Source organism: Bos indicus, chromosome 15 (genome assembly GCF_029378745.1).
Source record: "Bos indicus isolate NIAB-ARS_2022 breed Sahiwal x Tharparkar chromosome 15, NIAB-ARS_B.indTharparkar_mat_pri_1.0, whole genome shotgun sequence".
In the NCBI taxonomy this organism is placed as follows: domain Eukaryota; kingdom Metazoa; phylum Chordata; class Mammalia; order Artiodactyla; family Bovidae; genus Bos; species Bos indicus.
This window is the reverse complement of record NC_091774.1, coordinates 67,501,975-67,519,025: the sequence shown is the minus strand read 5'-3', so window position 1 is coordinate 67,519,025 and position 17,051 is coordinate 67,501,975. Positions and strand designations below refer to the sequence as shown.

The window sequence follows — 17,051 nt, the reverse complement described above, 5'->3', positions numbered from 1 at the left end:
GAGAGGCTTGGAGATAACTGCTAACTACAAAGCTTTAGAAGAGCAGCTTCTCAGGTGGTTCAGTGCCAGTGCAGGAGATGCAGGCTTGATCCATGGGCTGGGAAGATCCCCTGGAGAAGGAAATGGCAACCCACTCCAGTATTCTTGCCCGGAAAATTCCATGGACAGAGAAGCCTGGCAGGCTACGTCCACGGGGTCACAAAAGAGTCAGACACGGCTAAACAACTAAACAACAAAGCTTTAGAAAAGAAAAGCTGCATATTGTCATCTGTGCAGAGGTCTCAGAAGTTGGCACATCTTTGTTACACTTTTTCCTTGACAAAAATCTCATCTTAAGGAAAAGAGAAAGAGAAGACACCCAGTAAAAGTTTACCAAGAATGTTGGAACTCAGGCGTGTTGATGGTTTTCCTCCTGCAATAAGCTCTAGAGAGTGGGAATAATACTAATCTATAAAATTACATGTTTAAGCAGAAAGTTTCCTCTTGAAAAATTTGCTTCCCTTTCCTGATCATCCATCCAAGTTACCGTAATGGGGTTTCTTGAGCCTATCATTTATTAAGACTTGTTCATCAACAGATTGTATAAAATCAATTTTATTTCCCCAAAACATACTTTTCCTCCAAGCTGCTCAAGTCAATCCAGAAATGTCTACATTGACTCACTGAGGCGGGTCAACTATTAGACTGTTTTCAATTACACAGTTATTAATTCCATTAAACAAAAATGCAAACAGTTAAGCATTCAGAACTTCCCTCTCCTTGCTTACTCCTTATTTTTTTTTAAAAAGCAAATTACCTTGGACATAGAAGCTGAAAGATGTACCCATAAGACAAATTTTAGAAAATTCATTGTTTTCGAAAGCAGAAAAATTACTTTTCCACTATCATTTTTGTTTAATTTTCTTTTTTGAAAAATTTGAGTCAGTCACCTACCTTCACCTCCTAACAAAACCACAAACATATTAACTGACCTCTGCTGCTGCTGCTAAGTCGCTTCAGTCGTGTCTGACTCTGTGCGACCCCATAGACGGCAGCCCACCAGGCTCCGCCATCCCTGGGATTCTCCAGGCAAGAACACTGGAGTGGGGTGCCATTTCCTTCTCCAGTGCATGACCTCTAGACTAGTACATTTATCAAGACAAATGTACAATACGCATATTTCAATCTTACTCAAAACTGATCTCCTAGCCTCAGAAACGTGATCATCTACCTCAATGAGTTACAGACAATAATAGTGAGTATTTCAGTGAACATTTTTTCAAGGCCCCTGATAACCTGTGGATCCAAACAGGCAGTAGAGTTTCTAAGTCAACTTTAGAGCTCTATAATCATGCAATAAGGTTTCAATCATAAAAGAGTTATTAGCTCAACTGTAATGCTGCCTTCCCATGGGACACGATGTCCCATTTTTGCTCATTTTATCTGTATTGCATGACAACTGTGGCACAAAAGCATCCACTCTCAATTAAAGTCATCTCTGTCTGGCTTCCCAGCCTGTGGGCCATGTGCACAGCACACAGCACTTCCACAAAACCAGAAAGCCTGCTTTAAAGCAACACCTGCACAGCTAGTTAGGAGCAGGTGTAGACCCACCAGACTAAATCAACTCTGTTTTTAGGAATTCATTTCACAAAGTGTTTCAAAATGCCAGATGGTGCAAATAATATCGACCTTTTCATTTGACATTCTCTTAAAAAGAAATAAGATTTTAAAGCTGTATTTCTCAGCTATTTTTGATTCTAAATTCCTATGACCGTAGAATAACAAATGGGCCTTAAGGAGTAATACAGTGATTCCCTAACTTCCAATTTCCCTCAGCATTTTATTTGCAATTTTGCTTCTGTGTACACAACATAACACACACACACACACACCCCTACGTAAAAACCAATTTCTTTTTGCCAGCATGGTTTCTATACACAAAGGCAGAAATTAAGAAACACAAATTCCCTCCTTCTCTAAGAATAAAAATTTTAAGTGCGTTTTCTTTCTGAAACAACACTGTAAATCACCTCTCAAATGTTGCTCCATTTTATTCTACAATTAGGAATCCTCCTTAAAAATGTTCTGGTCAGGTGGCTGCATTTAATGCATCACTTTAAATAAAAAATGACAACTCACTTGTCATGTTCTTCTCTCGACAGTCCATCACACTAACTGTAGATTGCTTCCGTCTACGTTTCCCTTTCCTTCCTCTTTTCTCCTCCTTGCTAGTTTCAGTTGTGCCTTCTATCGTGGGATTCATTCAACAAGTCAGACACCTCCCTTTCCCATACTATTTATATTGTTTCCTGAAAAAAAATCAGCCACTTATTTGAAAAAGTAAAAATTGTCTATGCCTGTTTGAATGCTGTGAAAAGCTGCCACTGACCTTATTTCAAACACTTGCTAACCCGTTGGGCAATGTCATTTAAGTTGTTTCATTTATAAAAGGGGATGGAAATGCTTGACAGGTCACTACATTTCTTGGGAAACACTGTCAAGAGTTCACAAGACTGTGCTCCTCCTCTGCCCGCCTCAGCTCACCATGTACACACACTCCTGTAGCTGTGTTACCCTTTCAAGTTATTTAACTTTTCTAGCCTTAAGTAGTGTGAATGTAGATATAAAGGGACAGGATTTGAAGTTGTCTTCCATCTCTGACGTTCTATTTTTCTCCAACTATGTTTCCTTTTTATTCAGTTACTATGACAGAATACCCCATTACTAAATCTTTTATCTCCTCTGTGGAATAAAGATTATTTTACTCTGTAATGACACTGACTTGTATTCTTTAATTGCCCACTGTCTTTGGATTTAAGGTAGAAGAAATACACATATCTCAGTATGAATTTGACTCTGCCCCTATAATTGTGATTTCTTAGTGAATTTTTAAGGGTGACTACTTCCTACTATCATGCAAGCTCCTTAAGGCAAAACCTGTGTCTGTGATATTTTTTTCCTAATCTTCCACAGTGGAGGTACACAGTGGATGCTGGATAAATATCGTTCATGACTTCACATTTAGCTTCTGTGCTAGGATGTTGATAGGCTGGGGACAACAAACCCACTCAGCAACCAACTGCCTGTTTTCTGGTGTTAGCAGAATGTAAAGGCTAAAGCACTTACCTAAACTCACCCCTTGTTTCTGTGTTGCATTTATTATTTTATATTTATTGTGGAGATATCCACTATGTCAATTAGATGAGCGCTGTCACTGACGCTGGAATTTCAAGTGCCATAATCATTATACGACACCATGAATAGGTTAGGGAAATAACCCAATGCTCTTTTGCAGACAGAGATTAAAAAACCACTGTGGGAGTAACCAGAAGAGATGATGACACTTTTTTAAAGAATGGACCAACATTTCAAATGATGAAAATCAGCCAAACAACTGAGCTACTTGCTCGGTTTTTAAAAAGTCAATCCTGAAAATGCATCCTAAAGTTTTTCAAAAAATGAACATCTTCACTTTTACAAATAAATGTATGGCACCATCATATTAGACAGATTTATTGAGTACACTCTCTATAACAGACACTTCATATCCATCCATCCTCCCAATAAGGCAGGTATCACCCTTGTTTTAGAGATAAGGACTGAAGCTCAAAAAGGCCATTCAGCTAGTAAGTGGCAGAACTCGGACTCAAATCCAAATCTATCTACCTCTAATCACTACATTCTATCATCTAAGCCACACAGAACCTGACAGAATGACCAACAACACTGAACGGTCTGATAGACTGCATTATATTTACCTAATGGAATTTTAGGCAAGTATTAAAAATTATAAAGGTGGAAATATACATTTCATAGTATATATGAAATAACATTACATCAAAAAGATAATACACAATTTAAATACATTCTTATCATAATTATTAATGTAGGTACACCTGGATAAAAATTAGAACACAAATAAATAAAAAATTTTGTGGTTAGGAAATGGGCTTAAATAAGTGGTATATATTTTTCTTGAGGTAACTGTTTTTAATGAATTGTTTTAAAATTAAGTCAGCTACAGTAATCAAGGGAGTGTGGTACTGGTGAAAGAATATACAAATAGATCAATGGAACCGAACAGAGAACTCAGGATAGATCCACATAAGTAGAGCTAACTGATCTTTGACAGAGGAGCAAGGGCAACACAATAGAGAAAAAAACAGTCTTTTCAACAAAGGGTTCTGGAACAACTGGACATCCACAAGCAAAAACAGGAATCTAGGCTTATGAATAAAGTGGATCACTGAACAAAGAATAAACCACAAAATTATGAAACTCCTAGAAGTTTTATATCAGAAAAAAACCTAGATGACCTTGGGTATGGCAATGGGTTTTTAGATACAACACTAAAGGCATGATCTATGAAAAATATAATTGATAAGCTGAACTTCACCAAAATTAAAGACTTATGCCCACCAAAAAAACAGACAGGAGAATGAAAAGAAAAGCCATATGATGGGAGAAAATACTTGCAAAGAACACATCTGATAAAGAACTGTTATCCAAAATATACAAAGAACTCTTAAGACGCAACAGTGAGAAGACAAATAACCTGATTAAAAAATAGGCCAAACACCTTAGTAGACACCTCACTAAAGAAGACGTACAGATTACAAGCAAATGAAGAGATGTTCACATCATGTCATTAGGGAAGTGCAAAATTAAAACAATGAGATACTACACACCTATCAGCATGGCCAAGATCCAGAATGCTGACAACACCAACTGCTGGTGAGGATGTAAGCAACATGAACTCTCATTCATTGCTGCTGCTACTGCTGCTAAGTCACTTCAGTCATGTCCGACTCTGTGCGACCCCACAGACAGCAGCCCACTAGGCTCCTCTGTCCCCGGGATTCTCCAGGCAAGAATACTGGAGTGGGTTGCCATTTCCTTCCCCAATGCATCAAAGTGAAAAGTGAAAGTGAAGTTGCTCAGTCATGTCCGACTCTCAGCGACCCCATGGACTGCAGGCTACCAGGCTCCTCTGTCCATGGGGTTTTCCAGGCAAGAGTACTGGAGTAGGGTGCCATTGCCTTCTCCGCTCATTCATTGCTAGTGGGTATACAAAATCATAAAGACAGTTTGGAGGTTTCTTACAAAACTAAACCTACTCTTACCATATGATTCACTAACAGTGCTCCTTGGTATTTACCCAAAGGACTTGAAAACTTACATCCACACAGAAATCTGCACATGGATGTTTATAGCAGCTTTATTCATAACAGTCAAAATCTGAAAGCAACCAAGGTGTCTTTTGATAGGAAAACAGATGAACTGTGGATATCCAGGCAATGAAATATTATTCAGAGCTAAAAAGAAATGAGCTATCAAGTCATAAAAAGACATGGAGGAAACTTAAATGCATGTTACTAAGTGAAAGAAGCCAATGTGAAAACTATACGACATCATGAAATCTGCAAAAGTATGGAAACAGTGAAAAATATTAGTGGTTTCAGGGGTTGAGGAAAGGGAGCAATGAGTAAGCGGAGAACAGAGAACTTTTAGGGCAGTGAAATTATTCTGCATGATGCTATAATAATAGATACATGGGCTGCCATCTATGGGGTCACACAGAGTCGGACACGACTGAAGCAACTTAGCAGCAGCAGCAGCAGCCATTACACATTTGTCCAAACCCCCTGAATGTACAACACCAAGAGTGAATGTTGATGTAAACTCTGAACTTTGAGTGATAATAATGTGTCAGTGTGGGCTTCCTTGGTGGCTCAATGGGTAAAGAATCCACCTGCAATGTGGGAGATCTGGGTTCGATCCCTGAGTTGGGAAGATCCCATGGAGGAGGGCATGGCAACCCACTCCACTTGCCTGGAGAATCCCCATGGAAAAAGGACCCTGGCGGGCTGCAGTCCATGGGGTTGCAAATAGTCGGTCACAACTGAGCGACTAAACACGGCACAATGTGTCAATGCAGGTTCACCTATTTTAACAAATGTACCTCTGGTGGGAGGTACTGATAACGAGAGGCTATGAATGAGCAGGGGCACCAGGTATATGGGAAACTCTACTTTTCATACAATTTTGCTGCAAACCTAAAACTGCTCTAAAAAATAAAGTTTATCTTAAAAAATTCAGCCAGCTTTTACATCTGTTCTGAACCCTTTGGTTTATTCTTCTTTGACTGTGCAACTTTGGGGTAGGAATGGGGGAGGCTACCATCACAGCTTTTAAGACCACTGTGAAATATTTTCCTTGGCAGAACATTTATTTAATCGTTTTGCAACAATCTTTTGAGGTAGATATTTCTATCCCCATTTCAGAGATGAGGAAACAGAGGCTTAAGGATTAAGATGACTCCACCTGGAAAACAGCAAAGTTGGCCGAGAAAACCAGGACCACTTGACTCTAAAGCACATTTTCTTAATCACCCCATTGTACAATCCTACACAGCAGCTGCCCGATATAAAGCTGGTGGTAGGCCTCCCATAAACAGAAGTCCTCTCGAGCCTTGCATTAAAGAAAACAAGAGCACTCAAAATCACTGACACTGGTACTAGTGGTTTCTGTTCTAGGAAAAATAATTTCCCCATTTGAATTATGGTAGTATTTATTTGTTGCCATTGTTGTTGTAAAGTCACTAAGTCGTGTCTGACTCTTTGTGAACCCTTGGACTGTAGCCCGCTAGGCTCTTTTGTCCATGGGATTTCCCAGGCCAGAATACTGGAGTGGGTTGCCATTTCCTTTTCCATGGGATCTTCCCAACTAGGGAATCAAACCCATGACTCCTGTTTGGCTTGGCAGGTGGGTTCTTTACCACGGAGCCACCTGGGAAGCCCCAGTATTTATTTAAATTATATTAATTATATTCATTTTTCTAAAATGTTTTTAATAAATCAGGTTTCTACCAGGGCTTTTTTTTTCTGCCTTTATAGATGAATAGTAGATTAGGTTTTCATTGCTCACCAGTAAGGAAACAGTTAAATCTTGAGGGTACACCCTGGTGGATATCTCCCTCAACCATCTCAAGAAAAAAAAAAGTCACAGTCAGTTACTCCCGTTAGATCTGCGTTCACTGGGACATCTGTAGGCACACATACATGCTCTGTTTACCGTCATCCTTCTGCAGGCCACGGTCAGAGTCAGCAGTCAGTGAATCTTCCCCACGTGCTGACATTTAATACCGGGTTTAGCGGCAAAGATTGAGAGAGGGCTGAGCAGACCCCTGGCCTTCAGGTAGGTCCAATAACTTCATTTCTACTGGAGCTAAAACCTGGGAGCTTACGCTTGTCAACTTTTAGGGTAAGATGCCCCTTTAGCAGTATGTTAGTTCCAGTTGGACTGGGTGTCCAGATAGGGAAGGGATGATGTAGAATTTGGAGAGAAAGGAGCTTTCTGGTCTCAGGCTGCAACAAGGATTTCATTCCTGTGACATACAAGTTGACATATTAATCTTAGTGCATAAATGCTTCTCTGGTACAAGGGTCAGAAGGAAGACCCAGTCCTGGCTCCACTGGCAGCAAAAAAAATCAATGTGTGCCTCAAGCCTGATTAACTGTGCAAGATAGGGTTAATTCACACACTGAAAAGACTGCAGTTACATGAGGTTACCTGCTATTTTGGAGCAATCAGGAAAACGTGGGCCACGCTGATCAGTAAGATTTAATGCTTCCGAGTACAGTAGCTTTCTTTGGAAGAGAAAAAAAGTCAGTTCAAACACAGGAAACTACAAACCCAGACCTCACACCATTAGTCCTCTTTTGATTCTCAACTATGCCCTAGCTTCATAGTGAATAAGTGAAAAGCTCCCTGCTGAGGGATGTTAGCATGGGGTTGAGAAACTTGTATAAATTTATTGGTCCCGTATTTCTGTCTTTTAAAAAGAATCTTTAATGTGTTGACTTTGAAAGTTCCTTCAATCGAAGAACAGTGTCTTCTTTTTCAAACCCTGCCTGTTTTTATCTGGCCTATTTAAAGAGAACCACTTCAGTAGATTATTTTAGTTATAGTATCACCTTTTAAAAACTCATTTAAAAACCGAGATGGGACAAATAGAGTCACATTGAAACCGTGGAAAATATACCATAGTCTACTCCTGTGAAGACATATTTAAGTTAGTAAAGCAAAATTACAAAATCTAAACTACATGGCAAAATAAAGTGAAAACACTTTCAATGTTAATGTTCATTCTTTAAATACATAAGTCATCTGGCCATGGTTTAAAATGTGTAACCTAAAAATTAAAAACACAAATACTTTGTGTTACACGAAGAGGTAATTCATCTTAACAGTAATCTATTTTATGACTATTTTTAGGCCCCTGTAATTATGGGGTGAGCCAAGAGCAGGACATCAAAGGGAAATGAGGTCAGGAATCTTTGCAGACCCAAAAAGGCTACACAAAGAGATAGTATTCATCACGTCTTGTCTAAGAAAATGTTTGTTTGATCTACAATAACCATGTTTTCCTTTATGAGAAGTCAAAATCCCTATGAACTTTATTTGTAATCAATTTTTTGTTAGTAATGTTTTTTAATGAGAAAACATTGTACAGCACAGAGAACTCTACTTAAGGCACTGTGGTGACCTGAACGAGAACGAAGTCCAAAAGGGAGGGGATATGTGTATATGTGTGGCTGATTCATTTTGTTGTACAGTAGAAACTAATACAACGTTGAAAAGGAATTATACTCCAATAAAAATTAATTTAAAATTCAAAATCCCCATGAACTTTAAAATGAAGCCAATAGGCTACAGTGAAACTTTCTGTGTAAAAGCAAGCACTCTTGGTGTATGGTCACCCCTTGGGATCTGGGATCCATTACCTCTGCACAGCGAGCTTTCCAGCCCAGTCATTACTGGGTGAAGGCCAATCTTCCCTGGTGTTTACAACAAGCAGGCGCTGGTGCAGGTGCTCCCTCAACCCCAGAGTGCGCAACTCTGAAAATCATGCGCACATCATGCTGAGTGTAATCACTGCTGGTTTTCCTTTACTAAACTGAGTGCCAACAATATTTCCCTTTAGTTCCGATGGAGAGCATTTTCTTAGTTGCACAGATGCCTTCTCTCACATATACCTGGATAGGCCACAAGTAAATAAAACACTTGCCCAGGTCATTTCATAAGCAAGGCAAGTTGTTGGACCTACAAACCACCATGTCTGAGGAAGAAAGAGGCTTGCTTCATAACCTTAGGCATAATCCTTCTCATTCAAGTTCCTCATTTGCTTTAATAACCCACAAGATGATTATTAAAATATCACACTTTGAATCTCCCAAGCTAAAAATAACCAGAAGAGAATAATTAGCAATTAATTAGATCTGATCTTCAAGGCCCCACCAAAACTGCATTAGACTGACCACAGATTCCAAATGGCCCAAGGAAACTTTGCAGGCGGAATAAAATAAATTATAGCATCAAATAATGTTTGCTGTGTGGTGTGCTACGCTCAGTCACTAAGTCCTGTCCAACTCTTTGCAACCCCATAGACTATAGCCCCAGAGAAGGCAATGGCACCCCACTCCAGTACGCTTGCCTGGGAAATCCCATGGACGGAGGAGCCTGAGGCGCTGCAGTCCATGGGGTCACAAAGAGTCGGACACGACTGAGCGACTTCACTTTCACTTTTCACTTTCATGCACTGGAGAAGGAAATGGCAACCCACTCCAGTGTTCTTTCCTGGAGAATCCCAGAGATGGGGGAGCCTGGTGGGCTGCCGTCTATGGGGTTGCACAGAGTCGGACATGACTGTCGCGACTTACCAGCAGCAGCAGCAGCAGCAGACTGCAGCCCCTCCAGGCTCCTGGACCAGTACATGGAATTTTCTAGGCAAGAATGCCAGAGTGGGTTGTCATTTCCTTCTCCAGGGGATCTTCCTGACCCAGGGATCGAACCTGCATCTCCTGCATTGGCAGGCAGGCTAATGTTTATTCAATACTTATTATGTACCAGCATATATAATCACATATGTCCTATGTGATTTATGTGTGTCATCCCACTTACTCTCAAAAATAACTCAATGAATAGATACTAATACTATCCCTACTTCACAGATAAGAAAAGAGAGGAAATAAACTTGGCCAAGAGAGTTAAATAGCAAATATGTGTTTCAGCCCAAATTTGGACTCAGACAATCTAACTTTAGAGTCTGCATATTTAATCAGGAGTTAGTGGAAGGGTAAAAAGAAGAAGGAAATATTCCCTGTTACTTAAATTGAGCTCATCACCAACACCTCTGTCCTATGCATGCACTGTTGTGTCCAACTCTTTGTGTCCCTGTGGACTACAGGCCCACCAGGATCCTCTACGGGATTCTCCAAGCAAGAATAATGGAGTGGGTTGCCATTTCCTCCTCCAGATGATCCTCTCAATCCAGGGATCAAACCCATGTCTCCTGAATTCCAGGCAGATTCTATACCACTGAGCCACCTGGGAAGCCCCTTCTGTTGCATCAGTTCAGTTCAGTCATTCAGTCATGTGCGACTCTTTGTGACCCCAAGGACTGTAGCACACCAGGCCTCCCTGTCCATCACCAACTCCTGGAGCTTTCTCAAACTCATGTCCATCGAGTTGGTGATGCCATCCAGCCATCTCATCCTCTGTTGTCCCCTTCTCCTCCTGCCTTCAATCTTTCTCTGTATCAGGGTCTTTTTCAATGAGTCAGTTCTTCGCATCAGGTGCCCAAAGTACTGGAGCTTCAGCTTCAGCATCATTCCTTCCAATGAATACTCAGGACTGATTTTCTTTAGGACTGACTGTTGCATATGTTTATTCAATTCTCACCAGTCTAAAAAATTATCAATCTACACCCACTAACCAGATTCCCAGACCTTAAAACCCTTCTAATCAGCTAACTGTGCATTAACAACCTTACTTTTTATAAGTTCAAATATAATCATCACAACTAGGACTTAGAGTGTACAAAGCCCTGTTCTAAGTGCTTTGCATGTATTAACTTACTAGACACAACTTACATCAACCAGTGAGGTAGGTAAAATTATCATTTTACAGATGAGGAAACTAGACACAGGTTAAAGTACTTGCCCAAGGTAACATAGGAAGTGACAGAGCCAGGATTTGAATCCAGGGAGTCAACTTTCAGAGTCCATCCTCTTAGCCACTGTTTTTGAAACATTAACAGTTTATTCTTAGAAGTCAAGGAATCTGTGCTTTTTTTGTTTCCTTTAATTTAGGAATTTAGTTTGCAAACAGGGAGTGTATTTCACATAAAGGCTCCTGATATTTCTTCAAGGTAGGTAATAATTTTTTTAATTAATCAAGCTTACTTCATCTGATAAACATCTCTTTTTAAAAATCATGCAAATATTACCTTCTGTATAATTCTGGTACCTCTTTTCTTAACGCTTGCTTACAACAGAATTACTAAAGAATTACTTCATGGTTCTGGAACAGGAAAGGGATCTGAAATAATGGCCACTAACTCTCATTTTCTTATCCAAAGAGGGAGGAAGGGAGGGATGGGAAGAGACAGGGGAGAGAAGAGGTGTTGGAAAAGTTCTCTGCTTCCCTAAAAGAACTCTAAAACCGAAGCCAGAGCAGCTGAGAAAACAAACAGCCTTTGGAGAGGTATTCGGTAAAGTCTAATTACCATATTTCCATGACTATATACAGGAATGGTAAAAATCACTATCAGGTAAATTCTCCCCAGCACGCTGAGTATTCAGAGATTAATCTTTTGGTTCTGCAAAACAGTCACAGCTTTGTACTCTTGGTGCCCCCTTCAAACTCCCGCCCCAGCAACCTAAAGATACCCAAGTGTGCAATTTTGAGTCCAAGCTCCAAACCGTCCCGGCAGGAGTCCGTGAGGACACCTCGACCAGGAATCTCTTCAAGCGGCGGTTTCCAGGCAACCCCACTCTGGCCAGAAGCAGCTGTGCTTCCTACCCGGTCATCTGTTAATGAGTCCCCGGGAGAGGCTCCAACAACACCCGAGGGGGGAAGCCTGACGCCCCTCCTGGTACGCAACTTTCCCATAACCCGGATGTTAGGTGTGCATCAGCCATTCTCACCTCCCATTCCCTAGTTTTCTGTCTTGGCTGCCAGATAGTCACTTCGCATTTTGGGAGTCTTTACTCAGCGAGACTTGTCTCCTGGAGAAGCAACTATTGGAGCCACACGTCCCACAGAGAACGGATTCTTGGGAAATGTAGTTCTTTCTGCTGACAAGTGGTGAATTTTTAAGGGAAAATGACTACAATTCCCAGAAATCTAAGGGACGGTAGTCCATGTCTAAAACAGCTCCCAGCTGCTACGATTGTTTTAAGCAAAAAGGTTCTGTGTCTCTTTGCTTGTCTAGCCGCCTGAGTTTTTGGTATTCCACTGCAAACTTATGGGACAACTCTTTATTTTTAACATGCTTTTTGCATGTGAGGGAATCTACACATAGTGATTTTATATGAAGAGATGTAGTAAGTAAAGAAAGTTTTTTTTTTTTTTTTAATTCTTTCAGATAAAATATCTATCCACCGTCAGAGAATATGTCACTACAGATGGTAACAGTCGGAAATAGCATAGCCTTAATTCAACCAGGCTTCTCGTTAATGAATTTTGATGGGCAAGTTTTCTTCTTTGGCCAAAAAGGCTGGCCCAAGAGGTCTTGCCCCACTGGAGTTTTCCATTTTGAGGTAAAGCATAATCATCTTAAACTGAAGCCTGCAGTTTTCTCTAAGGATTCCTGCTACCTTCCTCCTCTTCGATACCCGGCCACTTGCACATTCAGCGGCAACTTGGAGTCTGAAAAGCATCAGTACATCATCCATGGAGGAAAAACACCAAACAATGAGCTTTCAGATAAGATTTATGTGATGTCTGTTGTTTCCAAGAACAACAAAAAAGTTACCTTTCGCTGCACAGAGAAGGACTTGGTAGGAGACATTCCTGAAGGCAGATATGGTCATTCCATTGATGTGGTGTATAGTCGGGGGAAAAGTATGGGTGTTCTCTTTGGAGGACGGTCATACATACCTTCTGCCCAAAGAACCACAGAGAAATGGAACAGTGTAGCTGACTGCCTGCCCCATGTCTTCTTGGTGGATTTTGAATTTGGGTGCTCTACGTCATACATTCTTCCAGAACTTCAAGATGGACTATCTTTTCATGTCTCCATTGCCAGAAATGATACCGTTTATATTTTAGGAGGCCATTCACTTGCCAATAACATCCGCCCTGCCAATCTGTACAGAATAAGGGTTGATCTCCCCCTGGGTAGCCCAGCTGTGGAGTGCACAGTCTTGCCAGGAGGAATCTCTGTCTCCAGTGCAATCCTGACTCAAATAAGCAATGATGAATTTGTTATTGTTGGTGGCTATCAGCTTGAAAATCAAAAAAGAATGGTCTGTAACATCATCTCTTTCAAGGATAACAAGATAGACATTCTTGAGATGGAAACCCCAGATTGGACCCCAGATATTAAGCACAGCAAGATATGGTTTGGAAGCAACATGGGAAATGGAACTGTTTTCCTCGGCATACCAGGAGACAATAAACAGGCTGTTTCAGAAGCATTTTACTTCTATACATTGAAATGTGCTGAAGACGATGTGAACGAAGATCAGATAACTTTGACAAGTAGTCAGACATCAACAGAAGACCCAGGGGACTCCACTCCCTTTGAAGACTCAGAAGAATTTTGCTTCAGCGCAGAAGCAAACAGTTTCGATGGTGATGATGAATTTGACACCTACAATGAAGATGATGAGGAAGATGAGTCTGAGACAGGCTATTGGATTACATGCTGCCCTACTTGTGATGTGGATATCAATACGTGGGTACCATTTTATTCAACTGAGCTCAACAAGCCTGCCATGATCTATTGCTCTCATGGAGATGGACATTGGGTCCATGCCCAGTGTATGGATCTGGCAGAACGCACACTCATCCATCTATCAGAAGGAAGCAATAAATATTACTGTAACGAGCATGTGGAGATAGCAAGAGCACTGCAAACTCCCAAAAGAGTTCAATCATTAAAAAAGCCTCCACTGAGATCCCTCCATAAAAAGGGTTCTGGGAAAATAATTACTCCTGCCAAGAAATCCTTTCTTAGAAGGTTGTTTGATTAGTTCCATGAAAGCCTTTCAGATTCAAGTGCATCAAAATTTTAAACTTATTTTAAAGAATTGTAACAATGATAAAATTTATCTTTGTATTTTTGTTTATTGAAGATATCTAATGTTTTCATTTAGTTATATGAGTCAAGTACTAGGGGAAAGTGCTTATAATGCCATACTGAATACAGTCATTGTGTTTAGACCTATGAAGGACCTGTAACCTGTATTCTGAAAATATTTTACTGAAAGTTATATTCAATGGAATTTATGATCTGAATTTTTATTCAAGGAATCTTAAACACAGAAGTAGTAATAATAATCAAGGTATGCTTATATCCTTTATAGGACTTTTGGTAACAAATAATCCACCAAGGAGTTAATACAAATTTAACCAGTAAAGAAGCTAACACCCAAAGGAATTAAATGAATTATTTTCTGGACTATAACAATTTGGTGATTGACCAGAAATTAAAACTGGGATCACCTGTATCCCACATGAATGTTCTTTATACACCTCAAAGATGGCCACTTGACTATGCCCATATACAGAAAAAACTTTAAGGAGATAGGTAGGTAGATAGATAGGTAGACTGTTGTTGTGTTTAGTCACTCAGTTGTGCCCAAATCTTTGGACCCCATGGACTGTAACCCACCAGACTCATCTGTCCATGGGAATTCTCCAGGCAAGAATACTGCAGTGGGTTGCCATGCCCTCCTCCAGGGGATCTTCTCAACCCAGGAATTGAACTCAGGTCTCCTGTGTTGCAGGCAGGTTCTTTACTGTCTGAGCCACCAGGGAAGCTAGATGGAAAAAAAAAAAAAGATAATCTCCATTGACATAAAGAAAGACAAAATGAATCTACATCGTTTGTTACATTTTATCAAGCTATCCACATGCACTCTCTTCATAGACTCCTCCCCCACCCCCACCCACCGCCCCTCCCCTCCTCCCCTACCCCCACCCCCCCCCACCCCACCCCTTCCCTCCTGCCCAGTCATATGGTTAACAGATGATGAAGTAAGCTAGTGGGTTGAAATAGTTCTTTGAGAGATTTAATGAAAATTCAGTCCACTGATACTTAGCTCTCTGAAACAGGGAGAAGAGTCAGAGTACAATAAGAATCTCTAAATAGATCTCATGAGAGATTATTTCCACAAGTAATATTGATTACTTACCCAAATAATAAAAGTTTAGAGATTGACAAAGTTAACACGTAGATAATTTTTAAAAGGGAAAAAGAAATGTATGTGTGTCTATGAGTCTAGTTGGTATATGGCATTTGCTGCCAGTGAAAGTTGTAGAATCAGTGAGCTTGCTCAGGTTCAATTAGATACTTGCTAGAACTGAAATTAAAAGAACTGTTAATTTCGAGGCTTCACATAAATTGATAACTAGATGACCTTAGATACAAATGTCCTCCCCCCCGGAGTATTTTTCTGGAGATGTATTTCATTTTAGCCCAAGAGCTTAGACCATAGCCTCTCATTCATTTGTTTCCACTGAGTCCACAATGTGTAAGGTATTATTGTCAAATTTAGGGGAATATGAACCATACAGGAGATGAAATTGTGCTGAAAAGTTCTGCTAACAGTTCATGCCTCAGATACTGAAATAAATCTGAAAAAATTAAAGCATGTTCACTTTGTTTCAGTAATGTTGCTTGATGAATATTCTTTTTGCATAATTTGCTGTACCATTGTTTTGATTTTCTATTGTTTCTATTACCTAATAAAGCTGATAAAATATGAAAATGTCTTTTGTTTACATTGATTTATTCCTATTATTAACATTTGTAGTTACCCAGTTATCGGCAAAATTATACTGTTTAATTTTTTCAAGATCACTCTACTTTTATTTCTTTTTTATCTGTCAGTAGAAAGTGACATGAGTGGGAGCTGAAATAGCCTCCACGGTATTCAAAATGTTTTTCCCTCACGTTGTAGTTATTCCCACAGCCTTCTCTTATCTTTATTTGTCTACAATGACCAAGTGGCTAAAAAGTAATTACACGTATTTGTTTCATAGTGAAAGCAGATTACATACGATAATCTGAGAGATTCAATTAGAATCTGAGAGATTCAATTAAAGCTGCTTTTGTGTGTGTGTGTGTGTGTTTGTGTGTGTGTGTGTAAGTCGAGGGCAAGTACTTTGGTTTTACTTACCGTAAGTTTGAGTAAAAATAGGTCTTTTTAAGTCATCTCACTAGGAAATGGCAACCCACTCCAGTGTTCTTGGCTGGAGAATCCCAGGGACGGGGAAGCCTGGTGGGCTGCTGTCTATGGGGTCGCACAGAGTCGGACACGACTGAAGCGACTTAGCAGCAGCAACAGCAGCAGCACTAATGAGTCTACCACGTGTGATTTGAAGACAATAAAGTTTCTTTTCTACTAAGCATATGCAAACTTTCAAATGAACCACATTAGAAGAGTACTCACTTATCCCAAGGATATAATGCTTTTGCCTAACACAGTTCTAAGACTCACTTTTCAATCACTTTCAGAGTCTATGTTTCATTCTTTAGAAGATACTCAACAGTCAGAGATGAATTTGGTTTTTGGAAACAGACAAATGTTATCCAAAGCCAAGTAAGGTGTCATTTTCAGCATTATTGTCACTTTAGGCCAAAAGTGAAGTCTGAGCTAACAAAGTGGGTTTTCTGATATGCCTCACAAATAGATTTTAAGGGTAAGTCCCAAACGGTTTACACAGAATAATGTCAATAAATAAGTACATAGCTTTCCAGGGTGACTATTTTGAGGGACTCTACTCCTCTCCAAGCACAAAGATGGTCCATTGCATAAGAACTCACCTTGGAATGCAGGGAATGTGGATTCAATTCCCTGGTCAAGGAACTAAGATCCCACATGCCGTGGGGCAACTAAGCCCTTGGAGCCCAAGCACCACTAGAAAGATCTTGCATGACTCAACAAAGATCCCCGTGCTGCAACTAAGACCCCCACGCAGATATCTACACATGGATCTATATATCTATATAAATAGGCACACATATATGTATATATATAAACAAGAGCAAAATA

At 40.1% G+C, this 17,051-nt stretch overlaps 2 protein-coding genes across 5 annotated transcripts in view; one reads left to right on the top strand and one right to left on the bottom strand.

Annotated features, from left to right (window-relative positions):
• IFTAP (intraflagellar transport associated protein) overlaps nucleotides 1–12,096 on the bottom strand; it is a 64,397-nt gene extending 52,301 nt beyond the window's left edge. Inside the window, exons 1-3 of one of the 4 annotated variants that reach the window (XM_070804069.1) lie at nucleotides 11,973–12,088; nucleotides 7,555–7,631; nucleotides 6,910–6,967 (exon numbers count right to left, since the gene is read on the bottom strand). The gene's annotated coding sequence lies outside the window, so the exon portion shown is untranslated. Of the gene's footprint in view, nucleotides 1–6,909; nucleotides 6,968–7,554; nucleotides 7,632–11,972 lie in introns of all 4 variants that reach the window. The other 3 variants (XM_019975677.2, XM_019975676.2, XM_070804070.1) reach the window with 3 other exon arrangements.
• Nucleotides 12,097–12,291: 195 nt separating this feature from the next.
• RAG2 (recombination activating 2) lies at nucleotides 12,292–14,024 on the top strand. The gene has a single exon (XM_019975675.2). It carries the CDS (start codon nucleotides 12,441–12,443, stop codon nucleotides 14,022–14,024), a length of 1,584 nt encoding a protein of 527 aa, XP_019831234.1. The 5' UTR covers nucleotides 12,292–12,440.
• Nucleotides 14,025–17,051: the final 3,027 nt, after the last annotated feature.

Bases quoted from the DNA above. Each gene is read 5' to 3' on its own strand.
- RAG2 (XM_019975675.2), top strand. From the start codon at position 12,441: ATGTCACTACAGATGGTAACAGTCGGAAATAGCATAGCCTTAATTCAA.